Source organism: Argentina silus (assembly GCF_951799395.1).
Source record: "Argentina silus genome assembly, chromosome: 12".
In the NCBI taxonomy this organism is placed as follows: domain Eukaryota; kingdom Metazoa; phylum Chordata; class Actinopteri; order Argentiniformes; family Argentinidae; genus Argentina; species Argentina silus.
The window spans coordinates 17558838-17580746 of record NC_139666.1 but is presented as its reverse complement, the minus strand read 5'-3'; the positions used below and the strand labels follow the sequence as shown (position 1 = coordinate 17580746).

At 46.0% G+C, this 21909-nt stretch overlaps 1 protein-coding gene across 1 annotated transcript in view; it reads right to left on the bottom strand.

Annotated features, from left to right (window-relative positions):
* Nucleotides 1-162: 162 nt before the first annotated feature.
* The window catches only part of abi3bpa (ABI family, member 3 (NESH) binding protein a), a 26262-nt gene continuing 4515 nt past the window's right edge, over nt 163-21909 (bottom strand). The window contains exons 2-22 of the mRNA XM_083682624.1: nt 19282-19461; nt 18751-18819; nt 18473-18605; nt 17517-17698; nt 17030-17079; nt 16380-16448; nt 16132-16177; nt 15497-15574; nt 15192-15260; nt 11341-11478; nt 10188-10253; nt 7218-7301; nt 6507-6629; nt 5580-5669; nt 5254-5463; nt 4690-4795; nt 3690-3769; nt 2684-2713; nt 2354-2512; nt 1850-1972; nt 163-1591 (exon numbers count right to left, since the gene is read on the bottom strand). Of these exons, the coding sequence (XP_083538750.1) occupies nt 1476-1591; nt 1850-1972; nt 2354-2512; nt 2684-2713; nt 3690-3769; nt 4690-4795; nt 5254-5463; nt 5580-5669; nt 6507-6629; nt 7218-7301; nt 10188-10253; nt 11341-11478; nt 15192-15260; nt 15497-15574; nt 16132-16177; nt 16380-16448; nt 17030-17079; nt 17517-17698; nt 18473-18605; nt 18751-18819; nt 19282-19461 (2201 nt within the window). The 3' untranslated portion in view covers nt 163-1475. The remainder of the gene's footprint in view (nt 1592-1849; nt 1973-2353; nt 2513-2683; nt 2714-3689; nt 3770-4689; nt 4796-5253; nt 5464-5579; nt 5670-6506; nt 6630-7217; nt 7302-10187; nt 10254-11340; nt 11479-15191; nt 15261-15496; nt 15575-16131; nt 16178-16379; nt 16449-17029; nt 17080-17516; nt 17699-18472; nt 18606-18750; nt 18820-19281; nt 19462-21909) is intronic.

The window sequence follows — 21909 nt, the reverse complement described above, 5'->3', positions numbered from 1 at the left end:
GTGTGTGTGTGTGCGTGTGTGCGCTCATTCTCCCCAGTGATGAGCATTACTACACCACACATTCAGATATTACCCCTGCCCAGTACTACAGATTTAATACAAATGGGAGTCAAAGCAGTGGTAAAAAAGAACTTGATTTATTTTTGAAAATAGATACTGGAATGATTGTACATATCAAAGACAAAAATACAATTTTTTGCTAGAAACAATTTTCCTTAGCTTGCATTGAAAACTTAACTGCAGCCATTGGTGAGCAACTGTACAAAACATAAAAACTTAGACTTTCTTTGGCATAAATTGGCAGTTGATTTCCACTGATGAGAGCGAATCCTTATGTACATGTATATAATATTTAAACAAAAAGAAAAGCACAGATTGAGCCCACACATCTGTAGATCAAAGGGCTAGTGGACAATTTGGATCACTTGCAATGAACCTAAAAACAAGGACATGTCCACATTGCCTGTCTGGCACTCAATATCTGCCAGTAATAGATAAAGACAGGCAGGTTATCCCAAACCACTGAGGAATTGGAGTTGCATGCAGTCTGAGTTGAAGTCAAAGTTAGTTAAAGATGATCTAAAGGCAAAGAATTAAAATCAGCATCTGATCCTATTCATTGCAAGTGACCACCATGGTGTCTGCTGCTGTTTCTCTTGTTACTTTGCCACTGGAGACTGGCTGGAGACTATCTATTTGTGTTTTTCAGGTTTGAGTGATTGACACAAACCTGCAGTCACTGAGACCCACTGGAAAAGATTTCCACCATATACATATAAATAATTTTATAGTGTGCAAACCGCAACTGCTAATCCCTCAGTACGAATACAAGAAATGGTACATGACTGAACAGAGTGTGTGAGGACTATTTTACATGTGCATACTGTACCTTTGTCTGTAGGGTAGAAGATGTGTATCAATGTGAATGTGGGGGATTTGGTACTGTGTATGTGTGTGTGGGTACAGTATGTGATTTTGTGTGTGTTTCTGTGTGATAACCATCCCTTAGACAGACTGGCAAAAAAACACACACACAAGGAACATTTAATAACAACCCTTTGATAAATAACATCACACAAGTTATTACATTTTAGGGAGCCAGCTTCCCAATATTTTTCCTGTGTTCATATTCAACCTCTTAATTGATTCTGAAACACCTTTATCTGCTTTTCTATTCTTTTTACAGGTTTTGAGTTTTTTCTCTTGTTGTCATGTTTGATAAATAGTGAGATGAGACCTATGGAAATATTACAAATGTGCTCGATAAAGTTCCATGACACAATGTCCTGTACAGTTTTATACATGGGAGGCTGGGCCAAACGCCAGAGAGATAGACATGTCTACAGTCTCAATGGCACTAAGAGAGAGAAGCCTACCTCCACCCAGGCGCTCAAAGGCCTCCTTAGTCCTCCTCTCACCCCAGTGACGTCTTCCTTCAGTCAGCCATCTTTCTTCCTGGCCTTCCCTCTTGGGTCCTACCATTTCCCAGGGATGGGTGTTCCACACTCGTACCACCCTACGTAGGTAGCGTGTGAGTTCCCTCCAATCTCCCCGAATTGGACGGGTTCCTGCCGCATTGCTCTGTAGAACCCTGAGACAATGGGCAGAGATACGATGAAGAACCCTGCCTTTTTTAGCTTAAAAAAGCAGTCTGGAGACCATTATAGTTGGATAAGCTGATCCCTGGATAATAATTGTAATAATGCCGGTAATTGTAATAATTTAAAACCATTGCAATACATTAACATTGGTTATTGGTTCATTGAGAAGTGAGGAAAAAACTACAGTGCTGGACCTTCATATGGAAGGGTTCTAGTGTACCCATGAAGGATAACTCTCAGTTCAGTACCTGGTCTGCTGGGTAGCTGGTCAGCCAGTAGTTGACTGCCTGTCCGTCCAGGAAGGAAGGAATCTACAAACTGGCAGTGGTCTTCTCCATGTCCAGTCTGGTCCCCAATGTTGTAGAACTTTCCTGAACACGTGGACAGGTCAGAGGTCAGAGATGAGAGATGAAAGATTGCAGGCCTGTGATTACAGGTTCTGATCCTTTGTGTTCTGCACAAAGCATTCCATTCACATACTGTTGTCTTGTATGTCCTCTGAATATGGCTCTTTATAGAAACTAAGACAGATGGACAGAAGTGTTGAAAGGAAGGTGCACAATAAGAAAGGTTGAATTTGAGGGAATTCAGTGGAACTGAGATACATCAAAGGAATAGAGTAGAATTATTAAAAGGCAACCAGTTTGGTGGATAGACACAGTTCATTCAAACCCCCTATATGGGCATACATGAACGCTAAGGCAAACACATACAGTCAGACAGACACTAGACAAACACAGGTAGACACTGACCGTTGAGCGAGTCGCTCAGGTAGATCTTGTATCTTAGGGAGTTGCAGATCTGAATGCCCACAAACTTGCGGTACCACGTTCTCTTCACATACTGCTTCCCGTTACACTCTGAGTACGCGTCAGCCTTAAAGGGGAACTGCGTCCAGATGGCATCTTTTCCTGAGAGGATAGGGGTTAAAGGTCAGGATATTAATGTGACAGGAACAAGAACAAGACGTTGATGAACATGAACAACAGCAGGAACAACAGCAGGAACAACAGCAGGAACGGTGTGTTTCAATGTGATACAGACGAGGGAAAAATATGAAGAGACCGAGAAAGAGCACTCACCTGAAACGTTCTCACTAACCCGAGGGTCCGCTACAGATGAGGTAGGGAGAGAACATTCCATTGTCAATCAGGATAAATTATCACATCAATATAACACCAGTAAGATGACCCCCAGAACACATCACATTATTTTGCTAGATAGTAAATGTGCAAATGGATCAGTGCCCTGTTGCCTTGATTTGGCCCCAGGAGAAAGCATTGATTTCATTAGGGCAAGGAGCCATTGGGCAAATCACTATATCAATTCTATCAGCACTGAAACTTACTAAAGGACTAACATGCAGTATGACTTTGTTTTCAGCTTGGAGAGCATTTTGGTCTGTGTGAAATTAGCTTATTGTGTTTACTCTCCAGGTTTATAATGAAGTATTGAGTGACTGTGACCAATGTGTTCTGGTCATGTTGCTGCTGTGCTTGTGTTGTGCAGAGGCCTGAGGAAATGTCTGGCAAACTGACAAGCCCCCTGGGTCTCAATTAGTCAAGCCCCAGTTGTAGCCAAGTGGTAGTTATGGCAATGGGGGGGGCATGTTGAAATCATTAGGCTAACAACAGGCTAATTATATTGCCCCTTAGATGCTAAGCTATGCTACAGTAATGGCTGGCAACTAATTAGCAAGCCAAACACATCTCCGAAAGGCTAAGCTGTAGGCCTACCATTAACAAGCAACGATTTTGCTGCAGTACACATTTAAAAGCTAACATGTGCTATCAAGGATCCCTTATGACGCACACCACTGAGTGGCTTAGCCAAACTTGTGTATAGCACACACTGGTTATTATATGACCTATGCTCACTAGGCTGGCAGACATTAGTCTCCCATGGCTATTTTCATTACATGTCCGGGTTTCTGCCTTCATATTGGATTGGTTTTCACAATCTCTGTGATGATAAAAGCAGGCTAATGAATGGTGGGCATAGGGTTGGATACTCACAGGAGTCGGATGGAGCTAAGTAAGCGTGATTTACTCGATGTTTTGGGTGTACCATCTTGGTTCTTGGACCTACCTGATTCTGTGCTGAAAGACACAGGCTCGCTGATTGGCCCTGTCCCGAGTTCATTCTTGGGTTTCACTTTAAACTCATAACTGAAAAAGAAAGGAGAAAGAGAAGTAAATTCATTGGTGTACCTAAGTCATTCCAAATTTTCATTTCTGATCGCCCCAGTGATGGATTTCTCAGAGGAGGAATGTCATTTTAATCGTGGATAGTAAATGGGAGATTCCACGTACACAAGAAAAGTGTGGGATGGAAACCCTAGTCACTCTTGTTCGCCATGATCGTAACTTTTCGTGGAGCTTAAGTTTATATTCCTCCCGATTCCAGAGCGGTGACACTTGATATTTTTATTCTCCAGACAGCCTTGAGTGCAGTCCAGTGCTCTCTCACACACACACACACACACACACACACACACACACACACACACACACACACACACACACACACACACACACACACACACACACACACACAGAGCTAATGGTTGTTCCATGTGCCATGTTCAGATGTTCTGGCTGTCCATCGGCCAGCAGACCGAGCCCAGAGGAAGGTTCTGGTGTATACTGAGTCTGTAGATGCAAGCCAGGCCTGAGCATGATTAAAAACCCAGTACACATGCCCAACCCTGCTCCAGCTATCCCTACCCAGTTAGCCATAACAACTCTTAGAACCAAAGGTGCAAAACAGTCAGGTAAGTGTAGGACTAAAGTCGATCCTCTGGTAATGCAGTAAGAAACACATTGTTTGATTATTGTGATATCTGTATTGCAGGGAAGATTGGTGGATGCAGAGATCAGAGGATGGGCTCATTGTCATGCATGGAATGGAATGAGAAAAGGTATGAAATGTTCCTTATTCCTCCCCATGCATTACAATAAGTCCTCTGATTTCTACTTCCACCAGCCTCCCCTGCTTTATTAATGCCCTCTCTCTGGTTGAAAGTCTGCCACATCAGGCAGTGTAACTCTAACCATCTAGGTTCATGTGTGTGTATACAGTAGCCTACCTGCTCTCTGGTTTTAAATTCTCCACAGCTGTGTGTGTCTGGTTGGTGGTCAAGATGGATACCTCTTGTCCATTGGGTCCTTTGGTTGTGGAAATGACCTCATACTCTAACAAAGGAGAAGAACATCCACACAGAATGTTTAATCACACAAACGCCTCTAACATTTGATCCATGCTTTATGAACTTTGGCTTTTTACAACATTGTTAATATCATACAGATGTGATATTAAAATCTAAATTGTGCTGTGTCTTAATGAGACAAATGTAAAACTTCAACACAAGACACAGGGAATTTGGGTGGGGTTGACCAGGACGCCTTGAGAGGTTGGGCCCCAAACGTTCGACAACATGTGGTCCCCACCTCCGTTATAATTGTATGGACACATAAAATAATTGAGCACAGATGGAATTTCATAATACCGTAACAGAGTCTAACAGAGTCTAATGAGCAGCTCATGTTAAAAGACTGAACCCTTCCATGACCATGACACCACCCTGTCTCTCACACTCGCGCGCACACACACACACACACACACACACACACACACACACACACACACACACCTGTGGTATCGTTGTCTGCTTTCTCCCAGTCTAAGATGACGAAGGAGGGGCATCCCTCCACAGTCATCACAGTGAGGTTGGAGGGGGGTGAGCGGGGGGGTCCGGTCACGTTCTGCTCCCCTCCCTCCTCCTCGGGGAAGAAGCTGAGGGAGTTGGTAATGGAACACGGCTCATCAGGCTTCTTATCCGTCTTATAGATCACATGAGGGGCTGCAGACAACGAGGGAACGACAACAAGGAAAATGACCAGGTGGAAATGAATACAGATCATGAGTTTAGGTGTTTGTTGGAGGGACCAGGTGACACAGGCTGTAAAGATGCTTTACCTACGAATCTCTTCTTGCCCATGACATCAACCTCTGAGGCTGGCAGAGAGCTGAACACAGACGAGTTGTCCCCCATGTCAAACCGACTGCCTGCAGTGAGATAAAGAGGGGGATGAAACGTTAGTGGACTGTGTGACAGAAACAGTGTGGGTTTGCATTCATCTTTTGTTGGACCAGTGTGATAAGGTGTGTGTTTGTGTGTGCTGTGAGAATATTCAGGATTGTGTGCATGAGTGTAGTGTAACTGGATGTGTGTGTGTGTGAGTGAGTGCTCTGAGAGGAGTGTATTGTGTGATGATGTGTCAGCATTCCCTGGCAGCTCTCTTTGTCCTCAGTTCACAGCTCTGGCTCAGGCCTAGGCCAGCACCTGCTCAGGCCTGGAAGACTCTCTCTCTCTTTCTCTCTGCACACACACACATGCACGCACACATGTACGCACACACACACACACACACACACACACACACACACACACACACAGAGACACGCGCACACGCACATACACACGCACACACGCACGTACACACACACACACGCACACACGCACACACACACGCACACACACACACACACACACACACACACACACACACACACACACACACACACCTGCCTCATCCAATGCCAGGTTAAGTAAATATCTGCTCACACCATGAAAGTACGAGTGCTCATTCTCAGGCCTGTGAACCCAGATGCACTCTCGCTCACACACTGTTTAAGTCAGAGGTAGGCTGCTTTCAGAGTTGATTTACACACAGTCACTCTAACACACATTATCAAACATACAATTATTTCCGAAACGTCTCTACATGACACACACATACACACACACACACACACACACACACACACACACACACACACACACACACACACACACACACACACACATAATTCAATAAGGGACAACCTTCGGTTCAATCGTACCGTTAAATGCCGGGGCAAGTGTGGTTGTCAGTTTGCGCTCTTGTTTGACAGGCTTGGCCGTCACAAGAGGGAATGGCTTCAAGATGGAGGCCTTGTCACCCTGCTTCAGGTCCATGGGTTTATCTGAGGACAGAGGAGGAGGGGAGCAGGCTCAGTCATATGTAAAATGAGACCGTCTGATGTTTTTGAACTACAGTTGTGGTCATCTGCTCCAGTCATCACCCAGCGCATCTCTGAGTGTTTTTCCTACCGAGAGATCAGAGATTCATGTTGCATCGCAGAAGTGATGTTTCTTATAAAGGAAAAAAGGTAAGCCAGAAAACACAAGCGAACACAGAAGCAGGTACACAGGCGTGTGCTTGCGCGTGCACACACACACGCACACGCACACACACACACACACACACACACACACACACACACACACACACACACACACGCACACACGCACACACAAACACACATACACACTCACACACATACAGTACGTGCCTCACCCACACACAATACATGAGCACAGGTGTCCAAAGCAGTGAGTGTGCTTTTCAGAAAAGACCAGCACAGTAGTAAATCTGAGCTGCATGGAACAAAGTTTGTTAATGATGAATCATTCACATGAGGGCAAAATTAAGTAGTGCAAGTTGCTTTTGTGACATGTGCTGTAGTGTTTTCCATTTGTTTTTACACAATGATGGTCACTGTTGCCCTCACCCCTGGTTGCCTTGTCCCCTGGTTTCCCCACCAGGTTGGGCCTTTTGTTGACAGGAAGAGAGGGACGCAGAACTGCAGAAGAGCCTGGGAAATAGAGGCCATGGCAGGGTTAGGAACTATAACAGCACTGGAGCCCGCTGGTGTGCACTGAAGAGAGGTCAAAACTGTTAACTGTGGATGAATACTGAGCAACACTGAGAGGGAGACAGAGAGGGAGAAAAAAATTAAGAGGACAGAAGCACGATTATTGAGTGGAGAGTGAAAACTATGACTGAACAAGAGCAACAATAGGATACAGATTGGACTTGAGACCTTAAAAAGTCTCTTGAGAATTCCCAATGCAGTGTGTGCGGCCATGGTCTATGACTAACACAAACCACGTCAACTTTTAATAACCTCAAACCATAAACCAACTTTTACCAGCTCCCATAAAAAAAAAATAACTGAAGCAAAGAATAACAATCAGAGGATCTCAAAAATCATACAAGGATTCTAAAAAAAGGTTAGCAAAACTCATAACATTTTACGAATGTTCTTATACAGTATCTCTCTCAGAGAGAAACTGCAGAAACCTGCTCTCAATTAATCCTCTGGAACAACCAGGCCAAATCCTTCACAATCACTGTATTGTTCTTGCTTCCAGAAAGGATAGGATGAAATAAAATACAACCCAGGGCCTGAAACAGCCAGCTCAGATTCTCTACTGCTTTTTTTAGCCTTTAAAGGATGTTGGAGCTTCGGCCGGCTGAGGGGCTAACAACAAGGACAAAGTGCAAAGCTATGAGATAAAGACCCATGTGTAACAGACTCAGTATGGGTCCTAGGACCCAGAGGACAACACGTGGTCTTTCTTGAGTGCATATGCTGGACAAACAGATTGTCTCTATTGCCTTTGTTGTGTCTGGCACCATCTTAGGGTTGACTTGGGGATGATTTTCATGGATGGTAGAGAACTAGGTTTGTTCTATCCATTGTTCATCTATGGCATTGGGGGACCACCCGGCTTGTATCTGATCCTCATTCCTCAGGTTCTAAGGCCCTAGATAGTGGTATCTAGGGGGCCCATCTCATCACCTCTTGGCTCTCTCTTATCTTAGAGAAGGATTTGTGGTCACGGTGGTGTCCTCAAAGGGTTAAAATCTTAGAATGTTCTTCAGCCCTCCGTGTTGAGCCAAGAACAATTCATAAATATTACCCCAGGCTTGTGTCAAAGCCCAGGCCCAGCTGGACATGACCCCTGCATGCCTGCCACTCAGTATAAATCCCTGATTTCTGCCAAAGAGCACAGATGAGCAGAAGTGATCTGCCTACAAGCCAAGCCCTTGCTAACTCTGAGCAAGCCAATAAGGTAATTACAAATATGAGCTAACCCTGGACATAACTTTTAAGTGTGTCTTTGGCTAATTCTGTGTGTAACATATTAGCTAATGATAAACATTCGCAGACAGGATGCCCAAGTTAACATTATGCATTAGCAGTTACTGTCACTTATGTACGGTATGCCAAACAACAATGGCAACAAACAACCTGTAAGGGGGTAATCCCATAAACTGTAAGCATAGCATGAACTATTACTGTCAGTTGCTAACATTACACTGAGTCCTTTGAAACAGTTCAGAGAATAGAAGAATAACATGTTTTTGGACTGTGGAAGGGAAAACCTTTGTGGACATTTTGTTGACCTTGTGTCATCACCATGAGCTCATTCCTCCACACTGGACAGGAAGTGCAGTCATAGGGAAGTAGGATGTGATGTCCCCAGAAAGTTCTGTTTAACATCCTGGATTCTACAGATGGGGTTTGGGTGAGCCAGATTACTCACAACACCCACAAAACTCACTCTGAACCTTCTGGGTGCCAAAAGCCTCACCACTTCACTGTTTTACCACGTTGTGAAGTGTGACCTTTAACAGCGGCAATGTTTGTGCTCTGGTTTCAGTCAGATTCTCTCCTCTGTGTCAAAACACTGTGCTTTAGTTCCTCCCTAGAAAAATATTCTTTGAGAAATATTCCACTGATATTGTTATTATGGTTGTTGCAACACACTGAAGGGACTCATAGGCGTGATCCACTACACCCCCCACTCTGCTCAAGAAAGACTGGATACAGTTATACTGGAAATAGAAGGCACCACAAGCTTTAACTAGTTCAGTGGACATTCATAGCAGAGCTACATTAAATCAAACATAAAATGTGCAGGACATACAGTATGAGAGACAACACAAGATGGCGTTGAGAGACAAACATGAACACCCATCTTGTATGGATTAACCTAAAGCTACCCAAGCTTTAGGACATAGATGGGACTAACGGACATCACACACATAAACCCAAGATGACATTGACATCACCATGACCAGATTATTTTTTTTTTTTTGAAAGGGCTTCAACTGAAACCTTTGATTGGACAACTCCCAAAAATGTGCCATTGAGAGTTGTGGCGACTGATTTTCAATGAAATTGGGTGGGCAGATGAGAAAGAGGGTGTTATTGTTTCAGTAGAGCAGCTTCCAGTGAGCCCTGAGACTCCTTGAAGACCTCTGAAACTGTCCCAGTTTCACGATACAACAGACACCAGCTGTGACATGTGAACTGAATTAGTAGAAACTCTCCAGACCTTCACTAATGCCAAAACTCAACTAGTGCTCAATTACTCTCGGTCTGGACATTATTAACCAGAGCTACTGGGCTACGGCCAGACGTAAGTAAATCAGTTAAGAATCAGTTATTGATGGAGGGAGAGTATTCAGCTTCAGCCATGTTTACAGCAAAAATGATGACAAAGAAGACACTGGCAGGCCCATTATAGACATTGATCAAGACTGGACAATCACACTGATAGACAAATGCTGTCAAATCACAGAACAAAAGCACAGGGTGGGCTGGCTGCAAGTGAGACAATGGTATAGCTTGAGGAGACGGATTAGTGGGTGAGAGACACTCAGAAGTAATCATCTCTTTTTTTTTTACCCAGTCTCTTTTGGGACCACACGACAGGTTTGGGAAGAGCAAGGCCCTTATGGTGCTCTCCGTCGGCTGTTGGATGGAGAAGAGGGCTTGTTAAACATATCTGAGTGCCTAGTTAACACGCTGAAAACATTCTAAAAACATGACAGGACATCTCAGGGTGAGCCCTGTGGGAGGGGATTCAAACCAAGGTAGAAGGAAGGAAGGTTAGGGAAGTTTCAGGAGAGGTCGTATCTATGTGTCTTTCGCAACAAGCATCATCTAATCCAAAAACAACCGCATCAGGTCAAAGTCAACAACACAATCTCATCTGAGAATGCTGGTTTGTCCTCCAAGAGTATACACATGTCTGGTGTTGATTTGTGATCATTCTAAACCACCTGGGCTGTGAGAGATTTAGAACATTATCTCCCCATTATCTCTCTCTCTCTCTCTCTCTCTCTCTCTCTGTCTCTCTCTTTATTGTCGCTCTCTCTCTCTCTTTATTCTCTCTCTCTCTTTCTCTCTCTCTCTCTCTCTTTTTATCATCCCTCTTTCTCTCTCTCTCTCCCTCCCTTATTCCCTCTCTCTCTGAGAGGAGGACAAAGCGTATAGTAGGGTTCTGGAGGGTGTCTGTGTGACGTGCTGTGGTGGCTGCCCAGTGCTTAGCTTGGCATGTCTGGCTTGGCATGTCTGGTTTGGCATGTCTGGTGTAAATGTGGTGTGTGTCCTGGCCAGAGCGCCAGCCAGCCATCCCACCGGGCCGGCCGGCAGGAGCATAAATCACGTTAACGACTCTGACCCCTGAGACGCTGAAGTTCCTCGAGGTGCAGCCGTGAAACACTTGCCAAAGAGGAGGGTCTCGGAGCGCACATGTGGCAGAGCGTGAGAGACAGATGGACAGAAGGAGAGGGGAAGGAGAAAGAGAAGGAGGAAGGAGAGTGAAGATATTTTAGCAATTTTAGCGTGGAGTGGACCATACTCTTTCTCGCTCTCTCACACACACTCACTCACACACACACACACACACACACACACACACACACACACACACACACACACACACACACACACATACACATATCCTGCTCTGTATAATTGGCAGACAGTGTACATTCTCTGAGGTAGTGCAGGAGAAACAAAGAGGAAGAGGAGGAGGCAGTGAGTGTTCCATTACCCCCTGGAGTGACGGAGGTCAGGGAGGTGTTTGTGACCCTGGGTAGAGAAAGTGGTCTGATGCCATTAGGGGTGGAGTAAGAAGAGGCTCGGCCACGAGACGACGTCGTGTTTCTGGCTGCCATGGTGACAGAGGAGCCTAGAGGAGAGCGGGGGACAGCGCCAGTCGAGGGTCTCACATTGCCTGTACCTAGATGAACAGAGAGAGGGGTGGGTGGGGGGGTTAGAGAAAAGAAAAAAGGGGGGGTTCCAACCCCCTGGACACAAGCAGCCCTGGATGGATAAAATGAGTCGATGATCAATGAAAGGAATGGAAGATGAAGATGAGGAGAGGAGGAGTGAAGTGAAATGAGCTTGGATGGAGATATGAGAGAAGAAAACCTGGCTCAAACAGCCCTCGTTGCTGTGAGTGATCAGGGATGGGGAGAGTGTGGCGAACTGAGGATGGAGGTAGAGACAGGAGGGATGGAGTATGTTGTAATGGAGTAGGAGGAGGGGATTGGTCGGAGGAATATGAGATCAGCCGTGCATCACAGACTGAGATGAGCTGCAGGGATAAGGGTTGAGAGGTCAGACACGGTGAAGGGGTGATGTACAAGGACCAGGATGAAGTTGCCCCTTGGACACTGATCTAAAGAAGATCCTTTCTCCCCCTTATGGTTAGATTCAGATTGCAGGAGGGTAAGCTGATCCCAGATCACTGTACATGGGCAACTTCTACCCACAGCACTGTACAATCAACGCTCCAGAGGACTGATGAAGGTGGAATTATAGCATGGGGAAGCCATGGGGTCATCCAGTGATTGATGGACAGCAGTAATGACCAATGAGAAGTTTGGGGTTTCAAGAGGCTGGATAACAGAGATGGTGATGAGACAAATGGAATCTTGTCATCGTTACCCTGGTTGTTACTATTGGCTCTCTCTGTGGCCAGAGCGGGTCGTGGCAGAGGCTTTCCCACCTCTAATGGGCTGGGAGCTGTGTGAGAGAGAACTTTAATTTTTTATTTGGGGCTTATAGGTCCAAATGCACTCTTGAGCTAAATTATTAAATCAATTGAGCTTTTGCTTGAGTACATGCTAGATGGTCTTAGACTTAATGATCTAGGTATATACAAAAGGACAAGTACTTTCAAAAACTGTTTTCTTTTACCCAACCCCTAGTTTAATCAATGTTTGAAAGCCAAACATGGGATGGGAGTAAATTATTGTAGAGAGTGAGACCTTTACCAGTAGTGGTCGCTGGTTTCTGGATGACCCTAGCTGTCCCTGGCTGTGGCTGTGGCTGCGGCTGTGACTGCGGCCGTGGCTGTGGCCGTGGCTGTGATATTGGCTTTGGCTGTGGCTTTGGCTGGGGCTGGGGCTGGGGCTGGGGCTGGGGCTGGGGCTGGGGCTGGGGCTGGGGCTGGGGCTGGGGCTGGGGCTGAGGCCTGGGCTGGGGCTGGGGCTGGGGCTGGGGCCTGGGCCTGGGCTGGGGTTGGGGCCGGGGCCGGGGCCGGGGCCGGGGGTGGGCCTGGGGCTGGGGCTGGGGCTGGGGCTGGGGCTGGGGCTGGGGCTGGGGCTGGGGCTGGGGCTGGGGCTGGGGCTGGGGCTGGGGCTGGGGCTGTGATATTGGCTTTGGCTGTGGCTTTGGCTTTGGCTTTGGCTTTGGCTTTGGCTGTGGCTTTGGCTGGGGCTGGGGCTGGGGCTGGGGCTGGGGCTGGGGCTGGGGCTGGGGCTGGAGCTGGGGCTGCGGCTGGGGCTGGGGCTGGGGCTGGGGCTGGGGCTGGGGCTGGGGCTGGGGCCGGGACTCGGGTCTGGGCTCAGGTCTGGGCTCTGGCTCGGACCGCGCCTGGGCCTGGGCCTGACCCCGGTGTCTCTCTCCATTTCGATGGTGCCCAGACACAGGGATTGCAGGGATGGGTAGTGGGAGGGTGGGCAGGAGCCAGGGGGAGGCTTGGGGGACATCAACGGTGGGAGAGGAAGCAGTTCTGAACAGGTCTGCAACTCCTGGGTTGGGTGAGAGAGGAAAGAGATACCTTGATGCTATAGAAATAGCATCAGATAGAACATACAGTACAGAGAATGCAGTTCTTTGACACATTAGAAAGAGAACAGAAATAGGATACATTAGGAGAAACAAGACAATGATAGACAGAAGACAGAAGAAGCTTGATTCTCACTAGAATGAGGAATTATGGAAAACAGGGAACAGGATAATGGTTTTAGGCTGGGCCTAAACTTATACTAGACCTAGACTAAACCAACATCTAAAGGATGAATTCTCCCTGGCACAAGTCTGATAGAGGGGCCCAGATTTCAAAGGAGAGGAGACCATATGGAGCTGTTTGCAGTGTAACGACCGTGTTACTACACACAGACGTTGCTACCAGGCCCTGGATACCTGTGAGCGACGGCCGTCCAAATCCATTGGCTGTGCCTCTGGAGGATTGTGAGCCATGAGGTTTTAATGGGGCCTGATTGATCACCTGCCGTGGGATTTCAATGGCCATCCCTGATTGATTGTTCAATCCGCTCAGATGTTTTACCTCAGCCTCAGGGTGAATGCAGTAGAGCAGATATGAGGGCATCTCAGGCCTTTAGTACCACTATTCATCTGCATGGCCATGTAGTGTTTATGCCACTGTACCTCAGTTAGGATCAGGGAGAGTGGTATGGTACAGTAGTTGATAGTGGTTCAGTTACGTAACATAACAATTGGTACCTGGAGTCCAACTCATTTTCAGGTGATGTAACCAAGGGACTGGTTAGAGCTACTGTAAAGCACAGGTCGAGAGAGAGAGAGAGAGAGAGAGAGAGAGAGAGAGAGAGAGAGAGAGAGAGAGAGAGAGGGAGGGATGTGGTAAGAAAGGATATAATACATTAGAGACAGGAAGACAAGCTCATAAACGATGTGATCTTGGTTGATCTGGAGTGAAGGGAAGTTACAATAGGAAGGAGGTGTTCAGAGTAGAGTGAGAATATGAGAAAAAAGACAGGAACATCTCAAGAGGGATCTTCAAGTCTCTGTTCCTGTTGGAGAGAAAGTGGCGTACTGTAGCATTTTGTAGAGTGTCATGCAACGTTGTCATGCAGACTTGCACACAATCTAGATTGCAATTGGCAGGAAGCAAAGCACCTGGACTGACAGAAACACTTTATACATGATGGAAAGGAGATTGTGAGGATGAGAATCAGATCATTCAGAGTACTGTCTGTACAGTCATGAATACACACATACATACATGATAAACAGTTATACTGGGAAGAATAGGGTATAGTATGACAGTAATTCCACACAAATCCAATATATACTAGTATGAGGATCAGATAATGATGGACAGACAAATGGTAAAGACATTAGAGACAGATAGAGAAAGACTGAGAAGACTGAGAAAGATGGCCGACACTTTTTTGGGACATGACTGATGAGAAACGCATTGCGTGAACAAGCAGCGCCTTTGCAATGTGCTCAGTGTGAGTCAAAAGTTGTTCATCCTTGAAGCCAACGTGCAGACCAGGGGTATTCACATCCAGACCTCAAGCTCTGCAACACTGCTTGGTTTCAAAACTGGGAGACCGGGTGAGTGGTCTAGGTCTCTAGGGCCAGATTTGAATACCTCTGGGCTATACCATGCTACAAAACCGCTATGTTATCATAGCAACCTACCTCCACTTTCATGGCAGTTATCTTCTGCGTTCCAGGGGAGAGGGGCTTTCTACTTACTGAGTACATGCTAATCTTACTCATGCAGCCAATTATAAACAAGAGTCCTCGGCAACCCCACCCACCCAGCCTGTAATTGGACGCAGCCAAGCTGACTGACAGTGAAGCAGCTTGTCTCGTAACAGAATATATTGTTTCTCTGTTTACCGATTGGCTGGCGGTGGGGCACCAAAAGTCCTGGCATGGGCAGAACGTCCTGTCTAGTGGAGGTTGGAGCTGAGGAACATAATGTATATCAAGAGGTCTGTAAAGAGAGATCCTATACCCTAGAGAAAGTAGCAAGCCTGTAGTGAATGTAAAACGGTGAGTTCTTAAAGGTTTCCTAAGGAAAAAGAAAGAGACATGTAACGGTCGGACAGACAGGACATAGCTTGGACCAGGAGTTTTTCCTGTTCATGCGACCTGACCAGGAAAAACCTCAGGCCCTAACCATAGGTCATGAGGGTCATTACCAAAGGTTGTCCTTGGAACTAGAGGGAAGTTGGGTTTCCGGAAGAGGGGCAGTCTGCCCTGGGTCCTGTTATGGAGAACTGATGAGGGCAGAAGGGGAGACATATATCAAAACATGTACAATATTATCACTACTCCCCTGGAGTGTCCTGAAAGAGACAGTGAGGTGCTTTGAGAGAAAACTATATCCACACAGTGTGTACAGGCTCTGTGCAGTGCAGTCAGTGTAATGGATGATTCAACAAACTGACTATCCTAGATCATACTGTAGGTACGTATTTAGCTAATCACATCATCATCCACATAGGCAAAACATTCCCATTTGTACACGTCAGCGTCTCTCCACAGTCCCAGCGTCTCTCCTCACCTAGAATTAAGACTGCGGTTAGCAAAATTAAGATTAGGAGATTATAGTGCAGGATTGACACATGCTCAGGTCCTGCCTGCAGAATGATAAATCAAAAGTCTCGTTAACATTCTTCCAGTGCTGACTCTTAAAGCAGGGTTCAGTGACGAGGGCTGAAACAGACGTTTCTGAGTAGCGATAAATCACAGTGTCCTGTAAAATCTCTGCTGTGATATTAAAACAGGGTTCAGTGGGTTTAACCAAAGCAGAAGCGTGTCTCTATTGGCTTACCCTGGCGAGGAGGAAAGAAGGCTCTCGGGCCCGCCATGATGGGTTTCTGTGTGGAGAAAGACAGGGAGAGAATCAAAACTCACCTTAGTTCAGAGAGCTCTCTCTCTCCCTTCACTCTGCCTCTCTCTTCCTCTCTATCTATCTCTCTCCCTCTGTTACATCACCCCATGCCCCTTTTCTCTGTGTCGAATCAGTAAACTCTCTGGCGGGAAGCTTGTTATTCCAACTTTCCCTCAGGAAGTGCCAACGTTGCGGCTGATGCTGTGCAGCTGTGCGGGTTTATGAGTGGGGGGCCGGGGGCACGTGAAACGGCAGGACTGCACAGTCACAGAGCACAGCCAGAAACTCAGGGCCAATGCTACTCTCTCTCTGTCCTCTCATGGCTTCTTCTCTGTCCTCTCTCCTCTCCTCTCTGTCCTATCTCCTCTCCTCTCCTCTCCTCTCCTCTCCTCTCCTCTCCTCTCCTCTCCTCTCCTCTCCTCTCCTCTCCTCTCCTCTCCTCTCCTCTCCTCTCCTCTCCACTCCTCTCCTCTCCTCTCCTCTCTTGGCCTGGTCAGCTCTGGCTGCAGTGTAGCTATTTCCATTCAAGGGGTGGGATGGAAAGAAAGTGCTCCAAACAGTCCTTAAACCATATTACACTCACCAAGGCACACTACAGACTATCTAAAGCATATTACAGACTTGCCAAAGAACACTGCTCACTCTCTAAAGAACATCTGAGGCACAATACTAGACAATAAGACTTGTGTCAACATTTAAACTCATCTATCTATACAACATTCAAACTCCCCCCATCTATACAATTACACTGACTGTAATCTCTAGAGCTGCACTTGAGTTAAACATAAATCAAGATCGAAATGTTTTCAAAGTGATAATGAATATCTCCAACACATACCAAAGGCTTAACAGGGCTGCGTGGTTTATAGGGTTTCTGCATGGGCTTCTCTGGAAAAGACAACACAACACAAGATAAATTAACATGTGGAAGCAATTGATGGAGCAACTGGTTATGCAGAGCATTTCAAACACATCTTTTACAACATGTGGATGTAACTCTGTGGATAACTGAGTTACCAGCGTTGGCCTCGCGTTGGTGAGGGCATGGTTATGGCTTGTAGGCTATAAAGTAATAGGTATGTTGTACTGTATAGGAGGTTTGCTGGAGAAGGGGTGACGTACTGTCCATGGTGTAGATAGCAGGTTACTGTGTATCATTACATTTTGGGGAAGAGGTTTGGGTGACGTACCGCCCGTATTGGTGTGGTTAAGGGGGAAGGATATAGGTGATGTACCACCCATGTGGGCGTGGTTAAGGCGAAAGGATTTAGGTAACATACTGCCCATGTTAGTGTGGCTAGGGGGGAAAGGTTTAAGTGACATACCGCCCATGTTGGTGTTGTGGATGGTTGGTTTGCTCCACACTCCACCGCGGTCCTCACTGTTGGGCCGGACTCCAAACTCATACGCTGTGTTGGGCTTCAGGTTATCAATGACTGTGTCACTGGTGGGGCACGTTTGGTAGGTCCACTTCCTGTTCCTCTCCCGGTAACGCACGGTGTAGTGTCTGTGTCAGAGATAGATTTTTTTTTTTATTACTGATATTAAGCATACAATAAGGTGTATAGTGATATTTGTGCCAACACAGCATTTTCACCAAATGTAGTGATTCTCCCCCATCTAAGATTCTGACCTACAATGGGACAACAGAGACATTGGAGACTAGACTGACTCACTGCTGTTCCTAAGGACTGGCGCTGTGCACCCCCAAAATGGAGGAAACTGATCTGAAACACACCATTGCGTGTCAGTAACCGTGGCGACGGCAGGGCTACAGATTCCTGTTACCTAGTTTTGAAGGCGTTCCGCTGGGGCACGACAGAAACAGACGTAACTGACATTAGAGAGTTTAAAAAGTCAAATTAAGCTTTTGTCTGCGAGTCAAAGCAGGGGTGAGGTCAAGCTTTCCAATTGCTTTTCCAAAGCCTCTCTTTCCACAGAGAGAGAGCAGGGGAAGGGAGTAGGGAAAGTGTGTTAGTGAGTGTGTCCCAGTGGTTGTTGTGTCGGATCACTCTTCTTCTAAACACCTGCAGCGTGGCCCTGTGGGTTCCTCAGCCAATAACCAGAGAGACTTCAGGGAGTCATGTGTTACAGTTATTCCATATGTACAGTACTAGAGAGCCTGTTGTATATGATTTATATGTGTATAAAGTGTGTATTTCTCAAGCTGTACAATGATTTTCAATAGTGTGGCGTGACTCTTTTTGGCACATCCGTGTGTGTGTGTGTGTGTGTGTGTGTGTGTGTGTGTGTGTGTGTGTGTGTGTGTGTGTGGACTCACCCGTCCTCCAGACAGTCCTTCATGATGTTCCCCTCGTAGGGTGTCTTCAGAAAGGTTCCCCAGGACAGGAGAACAGTGGTGGGGGTCACTGAGCCTATCACCAGGTGCAACGGCTTATCCAGGTTCACCTTGCCTGTGGGGACATGTCATCTATTCATATCTATTGCATGTGCATAATGCTTCATACATGAATTAAGCTAATGTATTTCAGTTTTGCCCTGCACTATTGCCCCCTGCAGACTGAATTTAATGATTGGATTTTAAACAGTGTACCTTACCTGTGCACTGTTTCTTCACATCGTTGATTGGTATGGGCTGGACAGCGATCAGGTACTTGGGCTCAGCATCTGAAAGCAAGAGGGGCGATTTAAGGGTCAGCAGTTTTGGGGTTTACTCCATGGGCCTCCTTTTGCATGGTCTCGCATATGACCTCGGAGAACATTCCAGAGAGGAACAGGACAGAGAGGTCTAGCTCTTGGGGGTGAGGGTCAGTGAGAGAAAAGATGGAGGCATGGGGTTGTTGAGGAGCCAGGATTGAGCCTCCACAGATGTGTTCTCTGTTAGTGAGGCATAGAATCTGGCCATGACTAAAAATGTAGAAATACAACACACATGTGTACCACACATTCTCTAGTTTTGATCACGCACACGCACACGCACACGCACACACACACACACACACACACACACACACACACACACACACACACGCGCACACACACACACACACACACATACACACACACACACACACACACACACACACACACACATACACACACACACACACACACACACATAGGCCTCACCAATTTCGGTCTCATAGGGCTGGCCGTTCTCTGGCAGCTGGATGAACTGTTTGGAGAACATGCTGCTACCATAGCCCAGGATGTATCCCTCCAGCTTGGTGTCGGCGTTGGGCTTGACGAACTTCATCACAATGGTGTCACCAGTGGCGTTGATCCGCACCTTCATGTTCTGCCGTCTCACTGAGAGGAGACGAGGACATACAATGTGTCTGGGCTGTGGATTATCAGTGATCAATGAACAATCAATGAATGAAGTATGCAATTTCTTTGACTATCTTCTACTTTTCACGTTCTTGCTCAAACGCACATGCACACAACCTGACAGAAGTGTTACAGAGGCTGTTACTGGTGCAAACTGGCAGGTTATAGGCCTCGTTGAGAACAGAAGTTAGAACAGGGAGTTCTTACAGAGACACAAGCCTATGTGTTCTCTCTGGGCTGTTCTAGTTAGTGAACAGTGTTGGTTATATTCCTCAGGGATTATAAGAGGAGAAGTACCTATTAACACGTTTTATAGGGTACCTACTGGGTGCTAATCCTTTTTTATAGTTTCAACGGTTTATATATTAAATGTTGATTATATGCTACTTACAGATGTCATATACATGTACATGTTGCCACCAGAATGAGGTGTTAGTGGGTGCCACAGAAACCAACAGTTGATGCCTTGAATTTGTCAGTAGTTTACAGACTATCCATTTAAATATGTGCAATAGGAACAAGAAGCTAATTAGCTGACAGAGTGCTTGTGTTGGTTTTACGGGGGGAAAATGTTTTGGGTAAAATAACCCAAAATGGTAATAGACACACAAACACAAATGTGTTGGAGCCCCACCATGTCCACATCGCTAGCCGAGGGGTCAGGTAAGAATACAAACTGGAGAGAGAGGCAGTAGACCAGGAAGTGTTTACTGGGAGAGAGGCTGTAAGGACTCAAACTGGAGTGTTTACTAAGTGAGAGACCGTAGGCCAGGAATCCAACTGTGAGGATGTGGCTGGAAAGTTGTGAGGGATTGGCAAACATGTGCAGCTCAGAGACTGATAATATACATTGAGTTATATGTTGGCAGACACAGTTCTAATAGAATAAGATGCGCTGTTTGTGCTTTCAGGGCAAGTGTTCTCCTTTCAGATTTCTTCTAAGAGCCACCAGAAAAAAGTTCAGATTAAATAGGGTAACCTTCTTTGAAGCTGAACTTACACATACTGCCAGAGGCCGCCAGAGACAAAGACATGATGGAAACATCTTTTAAAAAATAGTCTCTCTCTCTCTCTCTCTTTCTCAGGCATTGCCAGCTGTGTGTTTCCTATCAAAACTGCATTTGTTTTGTTTCTCCAATATTTCTGATAAGATAGAGGGATAGGCTCCTGGGAAAGCGGTTCTAGTGTATGAAACATTAGGAAACTTCTGGCAGTGTCTTAAACTCTAAAACAAGCAAACATTGGCTAGGTCACAACAACCTCCTCCAAATCCAAAACATTTGGCCCTCACACATCGAGGACTATTAGGGCTATCTGAACTTCGAGAGAAAAATGAGCAAAGGTTCAAAAATGGATAGAGTCATAACCTCAATAATGAATCAACCGCAGAGGAAAACTGTTCACAGCCAACTGACCAAGATAGATTACACAACTCAACTCACAATAACATACAGCAGGTTAGAGTGCCTTGTTATCATTGGATAAGGTTATATGAGACAGAGGGGATTTAGAATGTAGAATGAAACTCTTCAAGTTCAAACCAGTCAACATGTCATCATGTTTACCACAGATCTCCTGAGCAGACTTAACCTCCATAGCGATTAGAGAGGTTGAAGGTCAACCAGGTTAAATGGCCAGCAGGCAGGAAAATCCTCCAGGTGGTAGTACAGTGTCAACATCATATTTCATAAACACACACAAACATACATGCACAAGCACACTCACACACGCCTTGGGCCATACTGAGGGCAGAAGACCACAGGTCTGTACATACCTACCCTATCTCCAAATTATTAGGTTCTGTGTGATCATTTTTGTAGACCTGGAAATACGATCTTGGGGATCGTAATACCAAATGTTTTGAGGTAAAATACGTAAAAAACTTAAGATACAGGCTAAGTGCAGTAGATAATCTGCTGCTTTACAGCATTCATCGTAAACAAGATGCCAACAGATATGTTCATCTGCCCATACTCTATGTGGAGGAGACACGCCTGTCAATGAGTCGGCTGCTCAAGTCTGTCCCAGACTCGATTGCTAGTTAGCTACTTTCCTCTCCTAACAACACCATACAGTACAGTAAGTCTGCAGCAACCCATAATACATAGTGTATTTGTGTTTTTTCCTGGAAAAAGGCCGGACCAGGTAGAATTGTGTTCTCACTCGTAAAGAACCGCACCACGGTTGACTTAGTTTCGGCAAACTATGGTCCGACTGTTTGGTGCCCACTCAAGTTTATGGAGTGTTCACACCTGTCCGAATGATCCGAACTTAGCGTTTGGTAAGTCTGCACCAAACAAGGTAGGGGTGAAAGCGCACTAAGATACTGTAGTCATGACAGCAGCAAAGGGTTCAGTTGAACATGAAGTAGAACCAGCTCTGTAAGGCAGTATGTCCTGATAGGGCTACAGTTTCCCCATGATAGGT